Genomic DNA, 20,556 nt, shown 5'->3' with positions numbered 1-20,556 from the left:
CCAGGAGGCGGAGGAACGGTGAGCCGAGATCGCGCCATTACACTCCAGCCTGGGTAACAAGGGCGAAACTCCGTCTCAAAAAAAAAAAAAAAAAAAAAAAAAAAGATTTCTCCTACTAGGTTAATAGTTGGGGGTGAGGCAAGATAATAAGGTTATTTATCTTAATGACAGCTACTCGGCAGGCTGAGGCAGGAGAATCACTTGAATCCAGGAGGCAGAGGTTGCAGTGAGCTGAGGTTGTGCCACTGCACTCCAGCCTTGGCCACAGAGTTAGACTGTTACAACAAAGGAAAAAAGACTAAGCCTTTAATACTCAGTAGTGCCTCCCTTGTGTCTACTCAGAGAAACAAAACATATCAGTACCAAAACAAGTAGGAATGCATATAAGGTTTACTATGAGTAGGACATGGCAGACAGGACAAGTCACATTCAGCCACAGAAGCATCATGACTCTACGGCCTCAAGGAGAGATGGCAGCTCAGGGTCAACTAAACTATGTGACCAGTCGCCTAACCCAACCATTCTCCCCCTTCCCCATAAGCACACACACATGCCCTTGTATGCCAGCTACAAGCTTTGTGTTGAAGGCAGGAAAACGTCATACCCACCATCTGTACTTGGATGTGACCATCCTTCACTGAATCCAACCATAAGGGTAGGGGTAGGAGAGGCCCTCTCTTCAACCTTGAGCCTGGAAGCATGCCTTATACTTTTGAGGGGTATTTCTTCTTTTTAATGTACTTTGCAAAATAGAGTGAGCATTCAGTGCTGCTGTTAGTATTGGATGGTGACTGGTGCAGCATTGGAGCTTCTGACTCAGTTCTTCCCACAGGGACCAGAGGTAAATGAAGCTGGGCCAACACTGAAACCACGTGGTCCCAAGGGCAACACAAACAGCTGTTGCAGCTCTGCCAGCCACTTACAGCTCTGCAGCAAGGCTTACATCCAGAAAGAAAAGTGGGAAGGGGCCAGGCGCGGTGGCTCATGCCTGTAATCCCAGCACTTTAGGAGGCCAAGGCGGGTGGATCACGAGGTCAAGAGATCGAGACCATCCTGGCCAACATGGTGAAACCCCGTATCTACTAAAAATACAAAAATTAGCTGGGCATGGTGGCATGCACCTGTGGTCCCAGCTGCTTGGGAGGCTGAGGCGGAAGAATCACTTGAACCCAGGAGGTGGAAGTTGCAGTGAGCCAAGATTGTGCCACTGCACTCCAGCCTGGTGACAGAATAAGACTCAGTCTTAAAAAAAAAAAAAAAAAAAAAGTGGGAAGGGTAGAATCCTGAGGCCTCAACAACTGTCATTAGAAAAAGAAGTTATTGCTGGGCACAGTGGCTCACGCCTGTAATCCCAGCACTTTGGGAGGCCGAGGTGGGTGGATCCCAAGGTCAGGAGTTCCAGACCAGCCTGGCCAACATGGTGAAACCCCATCTCTACTAAAATACAAAAAATCAGCCGGGCATAGTGGTGTACACCTGTAGTCCCAGCTACTTGGAGGCTGAGGCAGGAGAATTACTTGAACCCAGGAGGCGGAGGTTGCGGTGAGCCGAGATCGAGCCACTGCACTCTAGCCTGGTGACAGAGTGAGACTTCGTCTCAAAAAACAAAAATTCTTGTTATCCAAACTACAACTTTACAGAAAGAAATTTGATATAAATTGTTAGTATTTTAACTAAAGTGATGCTCAAAGCTATGTGTGGAGAAAACTGCAGCCTCAGTTTTTCTATGGAAAGCTGCTAAACATACACTGTGTTGAACACAAACATGGATATCACGTCTGCTAAAAAGAAGGATGCCCACATACCACATTCATTTCCTCTGGGCAAAAGCAGTAGTCGGAAGGACTTCAGAGTTCCCTGCATCACTCACCTGTAAGGCCCGTCCTTTGGTCTCAATGGGGAGAGTAAATGCAGAAATGGCACATATAACACAGACAGATGAGAAAAGACACAGGGCCCCCAATATTGATGCACTCATAAGAACCTGCAAGTTACAAAAGAATTACTCAATTTGTTGTGCTCCAGTCACTTTGAAACTCTTCTTTATGTGAAAAGGAAAATACAGATTCACTTCACTAAGATGGTCCTTTGCAGCCATTCTGCAGGTTGTACCTTCCTGATAATTGATTTATCTGAGCCAATCTGGTGTAGTCATTTTGTGGGATTAGTTCAAGAGCAGGGACTTGGCCGGGCATGGTGGCTCATGCCTGTAATCCCAGCACTTTGGGAGGCCAAGGTGGGTGGATCCCAAGGTCAGGAGTTCTAGACCAGCCTGACCAACATGGAGAAACCCCATCTCTACTAATAATACAGAATTGGCTGGGTGTGGTGGCACATGCCTATAATCCCAGCTGCTTGGGAGGCTGAGGCAGGAGAATTGCTTGAACCCGGGAGGCGGAGGTTGCGGTGAGCTGAGATGGCACCATTGCACTCCAGAGTGAAACTCCATCTCAAAAGCAACAAGAGCAAAACTCCATCTCAAAAAAAAAAGAAAGAAAGAAAAGAAAAAAAGGGCAGGGACTGCATTCATACGCACTGGCCAGATAAGACCTCTCTTGGCACCTGCCTGTCAGGCATCTCCAGAGCTAGGTTTTGGTATCTGGAGAAGATGGGGATGTGCCCATTTTCCCAACCCCTCTCTCATACCAATTCAGCTTGTTTAACTTCTAACTCTCACATCATGCTGTATCCTCTCTCTGCTAAATATCCCTTTCCCTTTAGTCCAGACAGCATAAAACAGGCAAAAGTTCTTTTTGGAAGAGATGTTATGTCAGCATCTCTGAAAGAGTCACTCATGTCTTTCCTCCAGTTATGGAGTTGGGTGACAAACACTGTGCAACACCAAAACTCTCTGGTGCCCATTTTTCCACAATAAGTGGTTTCTGTGTATCTGTGTACATTCTTTGGCCTGGACCTTTCCACTCAGATACTGACTAATTCACACACTCCGTCTCATACTTCAGTCTCTCTTGGTCTGTGCTCTTGATAGTTCTCCACTAATCTCATGACAATAGAGCATGAAGAGGTTAACCAACAGCAAAGCTCTCTAGAATCACAGAATAACGTATTATAATTAAGAAAGGCCTAGAAACTATCTGGCTTAATACAGTTTCTTCCCTTTACAGGTGAGTCTAGACTAAGTGACTAGTCTCAGTAACTACTTGTCTAAAACCAGATACAGATCCCGACGCACAGCCTAGTGTTACCACCACCACTTAGATTCCCTTATGATACACAATTTGGGAGCCTACCTCCTGTGTTTCAGGGCTGCTGGCTTCCAAAACACTAAATAATTCCACTCACCATGCAAACAGAACCCACAATATTAACCTCACTCATTATTTTGCAATTGACCTAGCAAGTGATAGGTACTATGCTGATTTTCACTCCCAAAATAATTACAATATTCCCTAAACAGGAGTTTGTACACCGCGTGTGTGTGTGTGTATGTGTGTGTGTGTGTGTGTTTACTGCTGGAAGTCTGGGAAGCAAGCTTAGAAAAGGGATAGAAAGCAAAAGGCCAGGCAGTCTGAACTCAGATCAGATCATGCCATAATCAGGCATGTGTCTAGATTCTGTCATTATTGCTATTTCTATTACTAGACACCAAAATTCTTGCCACCGCAGCATGAATCCTAAACTATCCCTACTTTACATCCTTTACACCACATTTAAAGTCCTGGGTGGTGTGAGACCATGATGGACTGAGTTTAGGTCGCATAACTGTGCTCCATCAGCCAGGGTCAGGGAGAGTAACTGCCTAGGCTTTCTGGCTTCCCTGAAGCTTCATAACAAGACTCAACAATCCAGTAGATGTTACTGATATTTTTTCCTATAAATTCTATCTAAGTTTACTAAAGTCAGTTTCTGTTGTTTATAAGCAAGAACTCTGAGTAATACCTGATTATAAGATTATAAAAATCATCTTGGAATTTTGTTAAAATGCAGATTTTCAGAGACCACTCCAGATTTACTGTATTAAAAGGAAAGAGATCTGTTGTTAATTTCTTCTTCTAGAAAGCAGCCCAGATGAGGGATAGAGACATTACATAATGACAAAAAGGTCAGTCCACCAAGAAGCTATACTAAAGGTTATACATCAAACAAAAGAGCTTCCAAATACATTCCACAGTTTCAGCACCTGAGTTAAAAATTAACGTAATAAAATTATTTCCTCCAACCTGAGCCTTGAAATACCCAAGAACCTAAATATTCAGGTAAAAAAGGCAGTCTTTTCTCTTAATATGTCCCTCGCTGATGCAATCATGAAGAATATGAAGGCCACAGTTTGTAAACAGACATAAAGAAGTACAGCTCACTCTTTCACATGGCTGGACCCAAATGTACCCATCTCTAGCAACATTAATGTTAGAGAAAATTAATGTTAATTTTCTAACAGCAAACCTGTTAGAAATAAAAGGAAAAAGACATCCACAAATAGTTGGAGGCTTTAATAGTCCTGCCTCAACAATTGATGGAACTATTAGACAGCAAATCAGCATAGAACTTTTCAACACCATCAGGCAAGGAGACCTAACTGACGTCACCCAATAACAGCAAAATACATCTTCTGTTCACGTGCCCACCTAACATTCACCAAGATAAGCCATATCCAGGGCCATAAAACAAACCTCAACAGATTTAAAATAATTGAAATCATCATGTGTGTTCTTGTCCCAAAAGGATGTCTGGCTAAGAACAGCTAACAGCAAAATCTCCAAACACTTCTATGTAATCCATTCACCAAAGAAGTCTCAAGAAAAACTAAAAATACACGGAATGGAATGAAAACACAACATACTAAATTTACAAGACACAGCTAATAGGAACAAAAATAGAATACTCAGGCATAAACTTCACGAGAAATGTATAAGAAAATTGTAACTGTACTAAGCACACGAAAAATCTATTTCAGTTCTTAGGAAAATATAATCTTGTAAAATTACAATCTTCTCCAAAACAATCTGTAATTCTAATAGAAATTAACATCCCAGCAGGATCTTGAGAAAAAATTAAATCTAAGGTTGACTTGGTCAGGCAGAGTAGCTCACAACTGCAGTCCCAGATACTTGGGAGGTTAAGGCAGGAGGATCACTTAAGGTCAGGAGTTAGAGGCCGCAGTGTTCTGTAATTAACCTGAGAATAGCTACTATTATTGTACTCCAACCCGAGCAACATAGCAAGAAAAACTAATAAGAGATATAGAAATGTCAAAAGACAAATTACAACAACATTTTAAAGTAAACTGGATTCTTTATGTAGTAAAGCTAATTAGAAAGAATTAATATGTAAGAAAAGTTAGGCAACTTCTGAAACGTGGGGGCGGAGGGAGTCAGAGAGGTTACTGGTCTTGGAGGAATTAACACTGTAATCATTAGCAGTGTAGTGTTGGTGCTGGAATAAAGAGATCAGTAAAGCAACGAGTCACAAAATAGATCCAAACATCTATGGACATTTGGTTTATTCTAACAGGGACATGTTTAATCATTAGAGGAAGACGGACAAGGATGACTGATGGCCTCGGAATAACTAGCTGGGCATTTTGTGGCTTTTTAGAGCTAGATCCAAGCCAGGCACAGTGACTCAAGCCTGTAATCCCAGCACTTTGGGAGGCTGAGGCAGGCAGATCACAAGATCAGGAGTTTGAGACCAGCCTGACCAACATGGTGAAACCCTGTCTCTACTAAAAATACAAAAATTAGGTGGGTGTGGTGGCAGGTATCTGTTGTAATCACAGCTACTCAGGAGGCTGAGGCAGGAGAATTGCTTGAACCCAGGAGGCAGAGGTTGCAGTGAGCCAAGATCATGCCATTGCACTCCAGCCTGGGTGACAGCGCGAGACTCCAACTCAAAAAAAAAAAAAAAAAAAAAAAAAGAGAGAGAGAGAGAGAGAGCACGCTAGATCCTTACTTCAGGCCTTATGCATAAATTATGAAAAAAATCAATGTAATGTGTTAGATGGAACACTGAAAGCCTCTGAACTTTTGATGTTTTATAAATATTTGCAGAAATAGGAGTGAACAAGGGATAAAGGCCATTTAAACATGACCGAAAACAAAGACCATCCGTGAAAATAATCGGTAAATTGACTCCATACAAATTTAATATTTTGTTTGCCAAAAAACTTGATAGTAAAACCAAAATATAAACAGTATAAAAACATCTGTAGTACGACAGTACATGGCTAATATCCTGTAGAAAAATTGGAAATCACATAAATAAAAAAATTCGTAAAATAGGAAAAGATAGTAAATGAAAGCTGCTCAACATTATTGATAATGAACAAAGTGCAAATTAAGACAAGATAGAATTTATTGCTCACCAGATTGAAAAAGGTTTAAAAACCTGCGATCCCCGGCTGGGTGCAGTGGTTCACACCTGTAACTGTTGAAATTGGGAGGCCAAGGTGGGAGGAGCCCTAGCCAGAGCCCAGGAGTTCAAGACCAGCCTGGGCAACACAGGGAGACCCTGTCTCTACAAATAATAATAAAAAAATTAGCCACAGAGGCACATGCCTTGTAGTCCCAGCTACTCAGAAGGCTGAGGTGGAAGGATCGCCAGAGCCCAGGAGTTTGAGGCTGCAATGAGCCATGATTGTGCAGTTGCACTCCAGCCTGGGTGACAGAGTGAGACACTGTCTCAAAAGAAAAGACTGCTATCCCTTTTGGTGATGACGAAGAGAAATGGATACTTGCTTAACAATGTGTTTATCGACCTGAATAGACATTTCTCCAAAGAAGGCATACAAATGGCCAGGAGGTATACAAAAATGTGCTCAACCTCACTGATCATCAGGAAAATGAAAATCAAAACCACAGAGATATATCCTCACATGTGGTGAGATATCACGTGTTTATCAAAATGATGAAATAAGTTTTGTCGAGAATGTAGAGAAAGGAAACCCACTGTCAGTGGGAATGTAGATTGGTGAAGCCACTATGGAACATACTATGATATTCCTAAAGAAATTAAAAATAGTACTACCAGATGAATCAGCAATCCCTCTGCTGGATATACACCCTAAGAAAAGAAAATTGCCACCTTGTAAAGATATCTGCATTCCCTCTGCAAATGCTCATTGGAGCATTATTCACATTAGCCAAAATATGGAAACGACCAAAGTGTCCACCAAACGGTGAATAAACTGTGCTCTATACAGACAATGAAAGACTAGGTGGCCTTAAAACAGAAGGAAATGCCATTTGCAACAACATGAATGAAGCTAGAGGACATTATGCTAAAATGATAATAAGCCAGGCACAAAAAGACAAATACTGCATGATCTCTCTTATACATCTAAAAAAGAAAAAAAAATCAGATACATTGAAGAAAATGATGATTACCAGGAGTAGGGGGAAATGAAAAGATATAGGGGAGAAACAAAGAATGCAATTATAATAAATTTTTATAATGAGAAGTGAATACATTTTTAAAAATATAAAACAGAATTTGATAAGATTGGTCATCTACTTTTAAATGTACACTCTTTGGACCTAGAAATAATTCAATAGACTTTTTCCACAGAATCCTGCTTTTCCCTCCAACATGCTCCTGTGTCACTGCCTTACTTCCCACATGTCTCTGTCCTACTGCAGAAACTCTCTCTAACCACATCACTAGCTCCTTCCCATTTTATGTTTTGACAGCGTTAATCATACCTGACATATTACTTGACTGTTCATCCCTTGTCTGTTCTCCACTGATAGGTAACTTCCAAGAATCTGAGACCTTGACTACTTTAGAGTGTCTGGAACATTAAAAGGCTCAATAACTGTATGTTAAATGATTAAAACAGTTGCACACAAGCTGGGCATGGTAGTGCATGCTTATGGTCTCAGATATTTGAAGCCCGAGGCAGGAGGATCACTTGAGCCCAAAGTTTGAGGCTACGGTGAGCCATGACCACTCCTCTGAATAGCCTTGGCAGCCTGGGCAACAAAGCAAGATGCTGTACCTTGAAAAAAATAAATAGTTGCATGTGGACAAAGGTGTATTATGCATAATGGTCAGTTTCCCATTGCTTGTAAATAGCAGAAAAAAAATAAAACAGAAACAATGTATTTATTGACAAGGTGATGGCTATGTAATTATGATGCATCCATGCCACAGAAATCTATGCACCTACTTAAAAGAATGAGGGTAATCTACATGTACTGACATAAGATTAGTGAGAAAAGGCAACTGCAATATATATATGTAGATGTGTGTGTCTATACAGAGACATCTACATACTCACACAGATGTAGCTATACACTATAAAGAGATGCCTGACTCCATCTGATGTTTGCTCATGGCCTTTAAGCCTCACCCCTCCCCCTGCTTCCTTTTGTGTCCCACATCTGGACAAGCTTATGAGAAAGCTTGAGTGCTCCTTCCTTAGGTGCCACCAGGAGATTTAAACCACAAAAGCCCCTGCCCTTGCATAGGGGCCCTCACCACGGTTCTACCGCTAACTATAGTAAACGTTCAGGCCAGTCACCTTCCCTTGCTCTCTTGGGGTATTTCTGACCTGCTTGAGAGGTCTATCCTACTCTCCCAGGACCTCCAGTTTGTAACAAGTTAAGAAACTGTTTTATACCCTCTTGGTGTGTATGTGTGTGGCAGCATCAGTTTCAACACCTGGACCAAACTTTGAAAAGGATGCTATCCATCTGCCTCTGCAGGTAGCCGTAACATAGATCCAGAGATATATCTAGATAGATCTACAGACACTCATGGAGGTAAATATATCTACAGATACATAAGCATCTACATATAATTCATGTAACACATAAACACGTTACACAAGCATCTATATATCATACATATAACATGTATATAAAACACCTATCTATATAAACATCCACATCCACATATATAGAAATATGACTGGAACACACACAGACACATCCAGAGGGACAAAATATATGTATACAAAAGCATCTGGAAGAATATACCCAGAACTATGAACAGCGATTATCTCTGGTAATGAATTACAGGTACCTTTCCCTTTCTTATAACTTACAGGTCACATTTGACAGTTTAGAAATAAGCAGGCTTCCAAATTAATCCATTTTGGGGAGGTCTTCTGATCTGATGGTGACATTCTGTCTCCAAGTCAAGTATCTTACGGTAAACTTTTCATGTTGTTGATGTACTGATCAATGTAAAACCTGCTGACACTGAATAGGGTGCAGATTTATTTAACGATTAGCTAAAGCAGGCCAAGTGTGGTGGCTCACGCCTGTAATCCCAGAACTTTGGGAGGCCAAGACAGGTGGATCAATTCAGACCAGGAGTTCAAGACCAGCTTTGCCAACATGGTGAAGCCCCTTCTTTACTAACAATAAAAAATTTGCTGGGCATGGCAGCACGCACCTGTGGTCTCGGCTACCTGGGAGGCTGAGGCACAAGAATTGCTTGAACCCAGGAGGTGGAGGGTGCAGTGAGCCAAGATTGCACTACTGCACTTCAGCCTTGGTGATGGAGTGAGACTGTCCAAAAAAAAAAAATGATTAGCTAAAGCATGAAATCTGACTGACTGTCTTGCACAGACAGACCTTTGTAACCTTTGTTATAATCTGCAGCTAATGATCGTAACCTCTGTATTACACCCTCCAATGAAAAGAGAACAACTCTGACACAAAGACTTCTTTCTTTTAAACTTTCCTATTAAAAACTTTTCTCCTTGTGACAGATTCCAGCTTTGCGGTCATCACATTTGGCTTTCAATAAACTTTTACAAAATTATTTCTATCTCAAAAACCTTAATTTCTTTATTCTTTTTTTTTCTTTGTGACAGGGTCTCACTCTGTTGCCCAGGCTGAGTGTAGTCGTACAGTCACGACTCACTGCAGCCTCGACCTTCTGGGCTCAAGCGATCCTCTCTCCTCAGCCTCCCAAGTAGCTAGGACTACAGGCATGCGCCACCATGCCCAGCTAATTTTTTTATTTGTTGTAGATATGGGGTCCCACTATGTTGCTCAGGCTGGTCTCTAACTCCTAGGATCAAGCAATCCTCCCACCTCGACCTCCTGAAGCACTGGGAGTACAGGTGTGAGCCACCATGCCTGGTCACCAGCCTTAATTTTGATGATATCCAGTTACATACTTCTATGCCTGAAGCTTTGTAACAAGCATACTTTTATACTAAGAAAAAAATGTAAATGATTATAAACTTTGTTAATATATAATATGTTAATATACAGATCTGGGTGCAGTGGCTCATGCCTGTAATCCCAGCACTTTGGGAAGCTGAGGTGAGAGGATCACCTGAAGTCAGAAGTTCGAGACCAGCCTGGCTAACATGGTGAAACCCCGTCTCTACTAAAAATAGAAAAACAGCCAGGCATGGTGGTGGGATCCTGTAATCCCAGAGCTACTTGGGAGGCTGAGGCAGGAGGATTACTTGAACCCAGGAGGCGGAGGTTTGCAGAGAGCCTAGATCATGACATTACACTCCAGCCTGGGTGATGGAGCAAAACTTCGTCTCAAAAACAAAAGAAAAAATATATATTAATATAAAAGAAATAATGAAAACAACTACTCTTCCAATTCAAGTTAAAGTTAATAAACCTAAGAAGTTAGTGCAACAGAAAATAAAAGGCTAAATGAATACAAAAAATAGAAATAAGTAAGGCTAATAAATTAATGCACGAAGTATTTTATTTTAGGAAAAAAAAATAAACCTAGTTAGAAATAAAGTAGAAAATCATGGCATTAAGGATGTGAAAGAAGGTTGGGTGTAGTGACACACGCCTGTAATCCTGGCACTTTGGGAGGCTGAGATGGGAGGATCACCTGAGGCCAGGAGTTCAAGACCAGCCTGGACAAAACAAAAAAAAAGGGGCAGGCACAGTGGTTCACACCTGTAATCTCTAATCTCAACACTTTGGGAGGCTGAGGCGGTCAGATCACAAGATCAGGAGATCGAGACCATCCTGGCCAACATGGTGAAACTTTGTCTCTACTAAAATACAAAAAATTAGCCAGGCATAGTGGTGGGCACCTGTAATCCCAGTTACTCAGGAGGCTAAGGCAGGAGAATCGCTTGAACCCAGGAGGCAGAGGTTAGAGTGAGCCGGGGTCCCACCACTGTACTCCAGCCTGGGCAACAGAGTAAGACTCTGTATCCAAAAAAAAAAAAAAAAATTCTACGGCGGACTTGCCTTAACTGTCTGCTTAACTGTTTTCTTGTTTGTTTTTTCCCATTCTCCTCTCTGAATACAAGAAGTGATATGAAGGAAAAGCACAAAGTGTCAGGAGCTCACAGCAGGGAGGCCAGACTTGGGTTGGGAGAGAGACTTCAGTTTAATTTCAAACATGCTAGATTTAAGATGCTTTTGAGACATCCACGTGAAAATGCTGGGCAGGTCATCAGGTAGATGAATCTGAAGTATGGAAGCAAGGCCTTGTCTAGAGCTGGAAGTGTGGGACTCATGAGTAAATCACTGGTAACTGCAGTCATAAAGGATGATATCCTCTCAATCGAGAGTAAAATAAACGGTAAGGGTCTCATATTGAGCAATAAAAAATCCACAACAAAAGATAGAGGAAGATCAGTCACAAAGAGATGGGGAAGCAGCAGCCACAGAGGTCGGAGGAAACCCACGAGTGCAAGTGATGGAAGCCACCAGAAGAGAACACAGGATGCCAGAGCGAGGGCACGGCAGTCCTTAACTGGGGTGAAAGGTCAGCTGAGAGGAGGGATTAAAACAACCTTTGAACCTCGAGACACAGAGGTCCCTCGAGACCTTACCAAGAATAATTTTGGTGAGTAGAGATGGCTGCATCCAGCTTGGAGGAGAAGGAATGACTGAAGAGGGAAGGGAACCCTTTAAAGGAGTTTAGCTGGAAAGAGGAGAAAAGCGATTGTGAACGAGGTTGATTTTGCAGCTTGGAAGCTGTGGAATCTGAAGCACATTAAATGCTGATTGGAAGCATTCAGCATGAAGGGATAGATAGAAATCACAGAAGGCCTACAATTATAAACCTGAAAAGCTCAAGAGACTCAAATGAGAAAGCATGAGGAATGCATTCAGTAAGCTGGCTGTTTAAAAATCAATAAAAAAAAATCAATAGCCTTCTAAATACAGATAGCTATTTGGAATGTTCAAATAGAAGTTATAATGAAAGAAAATAATCCATACCCAATGACAGCAAAATGCCACGAGATGCCTAGAAATAAACATAACAAGACACGCAGGATCCTCTGAAGAAAACAAGAAAATCCCAGCAAGGGCCGTGGGAGGAAAACGCAATAAAGGGCGAGAGAAACCTTAAGAAAAAAGAGTCAGTTTTTCCTCAGTTAGCCCAGATGTTTTCACACGTTAACAATTAAAATGTTAATAGGATTTGGGCAGAATGTTACTAAGTGATTCTGAAAAAGAGCAATGGAGTGGGTTAACAGCCAGTTTTTAAAATGTGCTATAAATCTCACTAGAATAATAAAGAGAACATGTCAGTGACAAAAGCAGACAGATCAATGAACTAAAATAGTGAGCTCGAAATAGACCAATTGTGGGAACATAAGCAAACAGACAATTCTAACCTATGAATAAAAAATGGATTTTTAATACATCGTGTTGGGACAACCGGCTTGCCGAGGGGGAAACTGCACAGCTGTTTCTGGCATTGGACCTCACGCCTCAATAGATGCCAATGGCCTGGAAGAGGGCACAGCAGGGATTTCTGGGTCAGAATCTGGGATGCATCCACTGTGTGAAATCTGAGTAAGTTGACCACTTATGATGTGGGCACTTCTACGTGTATGTTATACTTCAATCAAAAGGGTACACTCCCCTCTTGCCCTCTCAAAAAAGTAAATGCCATAGAAGGCCTAGAAGAAAAGAGGTGTATATTTTTATAATCCTAATGGCAGACTCCAGAAATACAGAGGGAAACACTGATACATTTGACTGCCTATGAACCCTGCACAGAAAAAGAAGAACATGAACAAGAATGAAAGACAAATGAGACCAGGTGCGGTGGCTCACGCCTGTAATCCCAGCACTTTGGGAGGCCAAGGTGGGTGGATCACGAGGTCAAGAGATGGAGACCATCCTGGCTAACATGGTGAAACCCCATCTCTACTAAAAATACAAAAAAAAAAGGCCAGGTGCAGTGGCTCAAGCCTGTAATCCCAGCACTTTGGGAGGCCAAGGTGGGTGGATCACGAGGTCAAGAGATGGAGACCATCCTGGCTAACATGGTGAAACCCCATCTCTACTAAAAATACAAAAAAAAGGCCAGGTGCAGTGGCTCAAGCCTGTAATCCCAGCACTTTGGGAGGCCGAGGCAGGTGGATCACGAGGTCAAGAGATCAAGACCGTCCTGGCCAACATGGTGAAACCCCGTCTCTATTAAAAATACAAAAATTAGCTGGGCATGGTGGTGCGAGCCTGTAGTCCCAGCTACTCAGAAGGCTGAGGCAGGAGAATTGCTTGAACCCGGGAGGCAGAGGTTGCAGTGAGTCAAGATTGTGCCACTGCACTCCAGCTTGGCGCCTGGTGACAGAGTGAGACTCCGTCTCAAAAAAAAAAAAATACAAAAAAAAATTAGCTGGGTGTGGTGGCAGGTGCCTGTAGTCCCAGGTACTCGGGAGACTGAGGCAGGAGAATTGCTTGAACCCAGGAGGCAGAAGTTGCAGTGAGCCAAGATCGCACCACTGCACTCCAGCCTGGTGACAGAGAAAGACTCCATTTCAAAAAAAAAAAAGAGACAAATGAAAAATCTCTGCAACATAATCGCCAAATGCGGAATATTTGTAATATATCAGAAAAATTGCTAAAAATCCTTTATGTATACATACTGACACACATACGTACACACGCATTTATGAGAGACTCTTACCGATCCATGTTTTAAAGACTGAATTGAAAAATGGGCAAGTACCTGATGGGCAAGCTAAAAAAAGATAAATTACCCAATTACAATATGAATAAGAACATTCAGTACCATTCCTAATAAAAGAAACACTAATTACAACCATAAAGAGGTATCATTTATTGCCAGTGAGACTGGCAAAGATGAAAGACTAACATCTGTGGCAGACATGTGACTCAGCAAGGCTCTCAGGCATTGGTACAAATTCCCCCAAGAGGACTTGAGCACAACGTGCCAAAATGGAAGCAAGCAGATGCCTTCACCGACCAATCCAGCTTCCAGGGATTCACCCTAAGGAGATAACTGCACAACTGGATGAAAATGTAAGCACAGCTGGGCACTGTGGTTCACGCCTGTAATCCTGGCACTTTGGGAGCCAAAGTAGGCGGATTGCTTGAGCCCAGGAGCTCAAGCCCAGCCTCCAACCTGGGCAACATGGCAAGACTCCATCTCTAAAAAAAAAAAAAAAAAAATGTGCTCAGTGTGGTAATGAGCACTCAGGAGGCTGAGATAGGAGGATGATCACATGAGCCCAGGAAGTCGAGGTGGCAATAAACTGTGATGGCACTACTGCCTGCCAGCCTGGGTAACAGAGTGAGAACGTGCCTCAAAACAAAACAAAAAAATGAATAAAAGCAAGCACAAGGATGCTCATTACTGGTTTTTTGTTTTTGAGATGGAGTCTTGCTCTGCTGCCAAGGCTGGAGTGCAGTGACACCATCTCAGCTCACTGCAACCTCCACCTCCCAGGTTCAAGCAGTTCTCCTTCAGCCTCTGGAGTAGCTGGGACTACAGGCACCTGCCATCACACTTGGGTAATTTTTGCTTGTTCAGTAGAGACGGGGTTTTGCCATTTTGGCCAGGTGGGTCTCAAACTCCTGACCTCAAGTGATCCACCCACCTGGGCCTCCTAAAACACTGGAATTACAGATGTGAGCCACCATGTTGTTTATATTAAAAATATTCTGAAATAGTCGAGATGTTCAATACAGAACTAAGTAACTGAAAAGTAACTTTTGGGATATACATACAATGAAATATTTTCAGCTTAATGTTTGTGTTTTATATTTACGGACATGAAAAATGTCTGCAATGTAAGAACAAAAGATCCTTTTCTTACCTTTCCTTCCTATGTTTCCTTTGCTTTCTCCCCTCCCTTTCCCCTGACCATACATTAAAAAAAAAAAAGAGAGAGAGAGAGAACAAAAGAGCAGGCTATAAAAAGTATTGCATATGAACTACGATATGTGAGTGAAATTTACACTTTTTTTCATTTGAACCTCCATCATTAACAATGTATATGTGTATTTATACACACACATACATAGAAAAATATATTTTGAAAACCTCATTAAAATATTTTTATTTGTTATCATTAAATGGTGAAATATTAGTAAAGTTTCAATTCTACTTTGCAGGTTTTTGTGTTTTCCGGATGGAAGAAAAAAATCACTTGTGGTCAAAATTGCCCTTGCAAATCTCTTAAATCACTCAAAATACAACACACACAAACATATTCATAAATCAGAGACTAAGATCCTCTCCTTGACCAGACCCCAGCCCAGCTCCTACGAGCCCTCTTCCCCACTAGGCCTCCACCTTGACCTGACACTTGAACAAACACTAAGGTAGTTTCTAAGAGCTCAAGGACACACCCCCATGAGGCTCCACCCACCCTCGAAGGACCTGCCTGAGAAAACTCAAAGCTGCCCAAAGAATCTGTTTGTTCTAGCTGACACCTGAAGATGGGGCCCCCATCTCCCAGCCTTGGAGGAGTCCAACTTTCAAGAGTGCCACTTAGCAAATCCAGGTGGGATTTACACAGACTGACACCCCCTTGCAGGTGTCTGTAACTGTTTACTTCACCGACCCTGCTCAAGCCCCTGCTGCCCTCCTTAGACTACCTGCCACTGTCCCTGTGAAACACCCAGTCACCTCCGTACAAACGGAGGTTGAGCTCAGCTCACCATGGACTCTTCTCTTTTGCAATAGTTATTACTGACCAAAACCTGTGCTAGGAACAGTGGTTCATGCCTGTAATCCCAGCACTTTTGGAGGCCAAGGTGGGTAGATCACTTGAGGTTTAGGAGTTCAAGACCAGCCTCCCCAACATGGCAAAACCTCGTCTCTACTAAAAATACAAAAATTAGCCAGGCATGGCGGTGTATGCCTATACTCCCAGCTACTCCAGGGGCTGAGGCATGAGAATAGCTTGAACCCAGGAGGCAGAGGTTGCACTGAGCAAAGATTGTGCCATCACACTCCAGCCTAGGTGAGAGAGCAAGACTCTGTCTCAATAAATCCCTGATCCCCCAAAAGAAACAAAAAAACCCAAACCAATCCTCACCCCTTTAACTAGCTCCCAGCTCTGTTTATCTTTGACAATGTACAATATCTCAGTAAGTTCACTGCTTATTGGAAATAACTTATGAAAAGATTAAATGGGGAACGATTCAAGATGGCCGATCGCTAACATCTTGGGATTGTAGCTCTTAGTGAAAGCGCAGAGAACGAGAGGATGCCACACTTTCAGACAAATGTTGGTCGCTCAGGGAGCAGAAGATTCCAAGTGGAGGAGCCACATGGGTCGCCAGCGTGACTCTTGTGGCCAGCACAGCAGTTTTGCCGGCACCTCAGCACGGCAGCTCTTGGTGCAGAGTAAACGGGACTGGTTCCCCTTCTGACTGACGTTTGGGGCTCCGGGAAGGCAGACTCGCCTATTACGGACTCAAGAAGGAAGCCAGACTGGAGATTCCCGGGCAGAAAAGCACCATCAGCCTTAACACTGCTGTTTTGGCCAGCACAGTGGGTTGCTCATATTTCGGCTCTGGGAATTAACAACTTGGACGTCCACTCAGAGACCTGATTTGAAAGTTGGTAATTACAAAGACGACAGGTGGATAAATTTACAATGATGGGAAGAAACCAGCGTAAAAAGGCTGAGAATACGCAAAATCAGAATGCCTCTCCCTCTAAAGAGGATCACAGTTCCACATTAACAAGGGAACAAGGCTTGATGGAGAACGAGTGCATCCCATTAACAGAATCAGGCTTCAGAAGATGGATAATAAGAAACTTCTGAGTTAAAAGAACATGTTGTAGCCAAACGTAAAGAAACTAAGAACTTTGAAAAAATATTTGACGAAATCCTAATGAGAATAGACAACTTAGAGAGGAATATAAGTGAATTAATGGAACTGAAGAATACAATACAGGAACTCCAAGAAGTATGCACAGGTTTAAACACTCTAATTGTTCAAGCAGAAGAAAGGATATCAGAGGTCGAAGACTGACTTAATGAAATAAAACGAGAAGACAAGATTAGAGAAAAAAGGATAAAAAGGAATGAGCAAAGTCTCCAAGAAATGTGGGACTATGTGAAAAGACCAAATTTACATTTGATAGGTGTACCTGAATACGACGAAGAGAATGAATCCAAGCTGGAAAATATTCTTCAGGATATTATTCAGGAAAATTTTCCTAAACTAGCAAAACAGGACAATATTCAGTCCCAGGTAATACAGAGACCACCACAAAGATATTCCTCAAGAAGAGCAACCCCAAGGCACATAATCGTTAGATTCACCAGGGTTGAAACGAAGGAGAAAATACTAAGGGCAGCCAGAGAGAAAGGTCAGGTTACCCACAAAGGCAAGCCTATTAGACTTAACAGCAGATCTCTCAACAGAAACTCTACAAGCCAGAAGAGAGTGGGGGCCGATATTCAACATCCTCAAAGAACAGAACTTTCAGCCCAGAATTTCATATCCAGCCAAACTAAGCTTCACAACTGAAGGAAAAATAAAATCTTTTATGAGCAAGCAAGTACTCAGAGATTTTATTACCACCAGGCCTGCTTTACAAGAGCTTCTGAAAGAAGCATTACACACAGAAAGAAACAACCAGTATCAGCCCTTCTAAAAATATACCAAAAAGTAAGGAGCACCAACATAAAGAAGAATTTACATCAACGAATGGATAAAACAGTCAGTTAACATCAAATGGCAGTAATCCTAAATTTAAATCGACTAAATCCCCCAATCAAAAGATACAGCAAAAACCCAACGGTATGCTACATCCAGACCCATTTCACATGCAAGGATACACAAAGACTCAAAACAAAGGGATGGAGAAAGATTTACCAACCAAATGGAGAGCAAAAATAAATAAATAAAAAGCAGGAGTTGCAATTCTCGTATCTGATAAAACAGGTTTTAAAGCAACAAAGATATAGTGGTAAAAGGATCAATGCAACAAGAGCAAATGATCCTAACACCCAGACACATACAGACTTAGACTCAATGAGACAGAAAATTAATAAGGATATCAAGGACTCGAACTCAGATCTGGAACAAGTAAACTTAATATTTATAGAGCTCTCCACTTTAAATACACAAAATATACATTCTTGTCAATACCACATCACATCTACTCATAGGTTTAAATGAAATATTCATTAGCCATTATTAATACCTATTTTTTTTTAGAATAAAGCAACATTTCCGTTCTCTCTCCCTCTTTTTCTTCCTCTTTCTTCCTCTCCTTCACTCCTTTTCTTTCCTTCTCTCAAAAAAAGAAGAAAAGAAATCAACTTGTAGACCTCTAGATCCAGGTTGGCAATGTCTCTCTCATTGCCTGATTCCCTTCCCTCCCTCCTCTCCCTCCCTCCCTCCCTCCCTCCCTCCCTCCCTTCCTTTCCTCCCTTCCTGCCTTCCTCCCTTCCTACAAAAATAAAAAATAAAAATAAAAATAAAAAAAAGAAAAGATTAAATGGATGTATTTTGATTCCCATTAACTTGTGAAATACTTTGCCGTCTTATGTGCTGATTGTTTCCTGTGCTTCAAGAGAACATCAGGCATTTAAATAGGACAAAAAGATCATTGTTCAGGTGTGATCATTAAATTAGGGTTTGTGACCCTTGAAAGGTAAGAGTTTCTCTTTCATCCTCATCCAAGGCAGACTTCTTTTCTGTGCAGAAACAAAATTTTTTGTTTTTGTTTTTGAGACAGAGTCTCACTCTGTTGCCCAGGCTGGAGTACAGTGGTGTCATTTTGGCTCACTGCAAACTCCAACTCCCTGGTTCTAAGGGATTCTCCTAACTAAGCCTCCTGAGTAACTAGGATTACAGGCACATGTCACCACACCTGGCTAATTTTGTATTTTTAGTAGGGACTGGGTTTCACCATCTTGGCCAGGCTGGTCTCGAACTCCTGACCTCAAGTGATCTACCAGTCTCTGCCTCCCAAGGTGCTGGGATTATAGGCATGAGCCACCACACCTGGACAGAAATTTACATTTTTTACGCAGTCAGGTTTCCCATCTTTTCCTGTATCTTTATAGTATACTAGGAAAGGGTTTTCCAGAATTCTGAAATCTTTCCTCTCACAGCAGTAGTACATGGCAATGTGAAATGAGAATTGTCTTATAAGCTTGCTCTGCCCTTTCCCTCCTCCAATTTATTCCCTGCAAACAATCAGAGTGAGCTTTGTATTATTATTTTCTTTGAGACAGACTCTTACTTTGTCACCCAGGCTAGAGTACAGTGGCAAAATCCTGGCTCACCGCAACCTCCACCTCCAGGGTTCAAGCCATTCTCCTGCCTCAGCCCCCAAGTAGCTTGGAACTACAGATGCATGCCACCATGCCTGGCTAATGTTTGTGTTTTTAGTAGAGATGGGGTTTCACCGTATTGGCCAGGCTGGTCTCGAATTCCTGACCTCAGGCCTCCCAAAGTGCTGGGATTACAGCCATGAGCCACCGTGCCTGGCCAGTGATTATCTTCTTAAAAAAACAAAACTGATCATATCATCCTCACCTGCTTAAAACCCTACTTTTTTCCCCCACTCTCTTAAGATAAAAATCTAAAGTCCTCAATATGCCTGGAAGGCACACTCCGTCCCTTCACTTCTCCCCATTCGGCTCCCCATGGCTATTCCTGGAACACATTGATGTGGCCCTCAAACCAGAGGTCATTCTACTTGAAATGCTCTTTCTCTTTACACAGCTGCCAACTTCTCATACTTCAGATCTCCACTCCAATGTCACCTTCCCAGAGAGACATTGCCTAAAAAAGTCTGTCATCCCTTTTACTCATTGCCATGTTACCTCCAAAGCACTAATCACAATCTGGAGTTATTTTAATTGAACTGCATTATTGATAAAGTACTCAACTTGAATGTAAGTCTCTTGAGGGCAGGAAACTTGTGGTGGTATACAGTCAAAATGTTCAACAACAGGTTCTCAAAAAACCCACAGCCCTGATGTACATCATTTGTCAATTTCCACAGTGTACTCACTACCACCATGTCTAATTTCCAACAATGTGACATTAACCAGTTGCAAATTTTCCAGAAAATTTAACAAGTGGCTTTCAAAAGCCAGTCCAGGCCAGCTCCAGCACACCACTGGCATCTCATCTGGCTCATTGATTACTGCAAAGAAATAGAACTAGGAAAATGGCAGGCACAGAGGACAAGTTCCATAAACGTGTTGAACATTCAGTTCAGATAAAATAATTCTTGATTCTATTCTAACAAATAGACCACAGCTAACCGGGTCTCTTAGTGTTTTCTGGGACTACATACTCATGACTCAAACTATATGAGAAATCCCCTGAAACTTGCAGAGAACTCCAGAAAGAACCTGCTCAACGGTCACCAAAACAGGACCCTGAATTAAGGATCTTTCCTTCC

The 20,556-nt window shown here is 42.0% G+C and overlaps 1 protein-coding gene across 4 annotated transcripts in view; it reads right to left on the bottom strand.

Annotated features, from left to right (window-relative positions):
* Positions 1-20,556, bottom strand: part of SVOPL (SVOP like) — a 127,841-nt gene that overhangs the window by 1,914 nt on the left and 105,371 nt on the right. For 3 of the 4 annotated variants that reach the window (XM_035254645.3, XM_078342116.1, XM_035254646.3), the window contains one exon: positions 1,871-1,984. The exons of the other annotated variant lie outside the window; for it this stretch is intronic. In XM_035254645.3, coding sequence (XP_035110536.2) covers positions 1,871-1,984 — 114 coding nt within the window. The remainder of the gene's footprint in view (positions 1-1,870; positions 1,985-20,556) is intronic. 4 annotated transcript variants of the gene reach the window in all.

Source organism: Callithrix jacchus, chromosome 11 (assembly GCF_049354715.1).
Source record: "Callithrix jacchus isolate 240 chromosome 11, calJac240_pri, whole genome shotgun sequence".
In the NCBI taxonomy this organism is placed as follows: Eukaryota; Metazoa; Chordata; class Mammalia; order Primates; family Cebidae; genus Callithrix; species Callithrix jacchus.
Note: the sequence above shows the minus strand (reverse complement) of the source record. Positions and strands in the feature narration are given on the sequence as shown.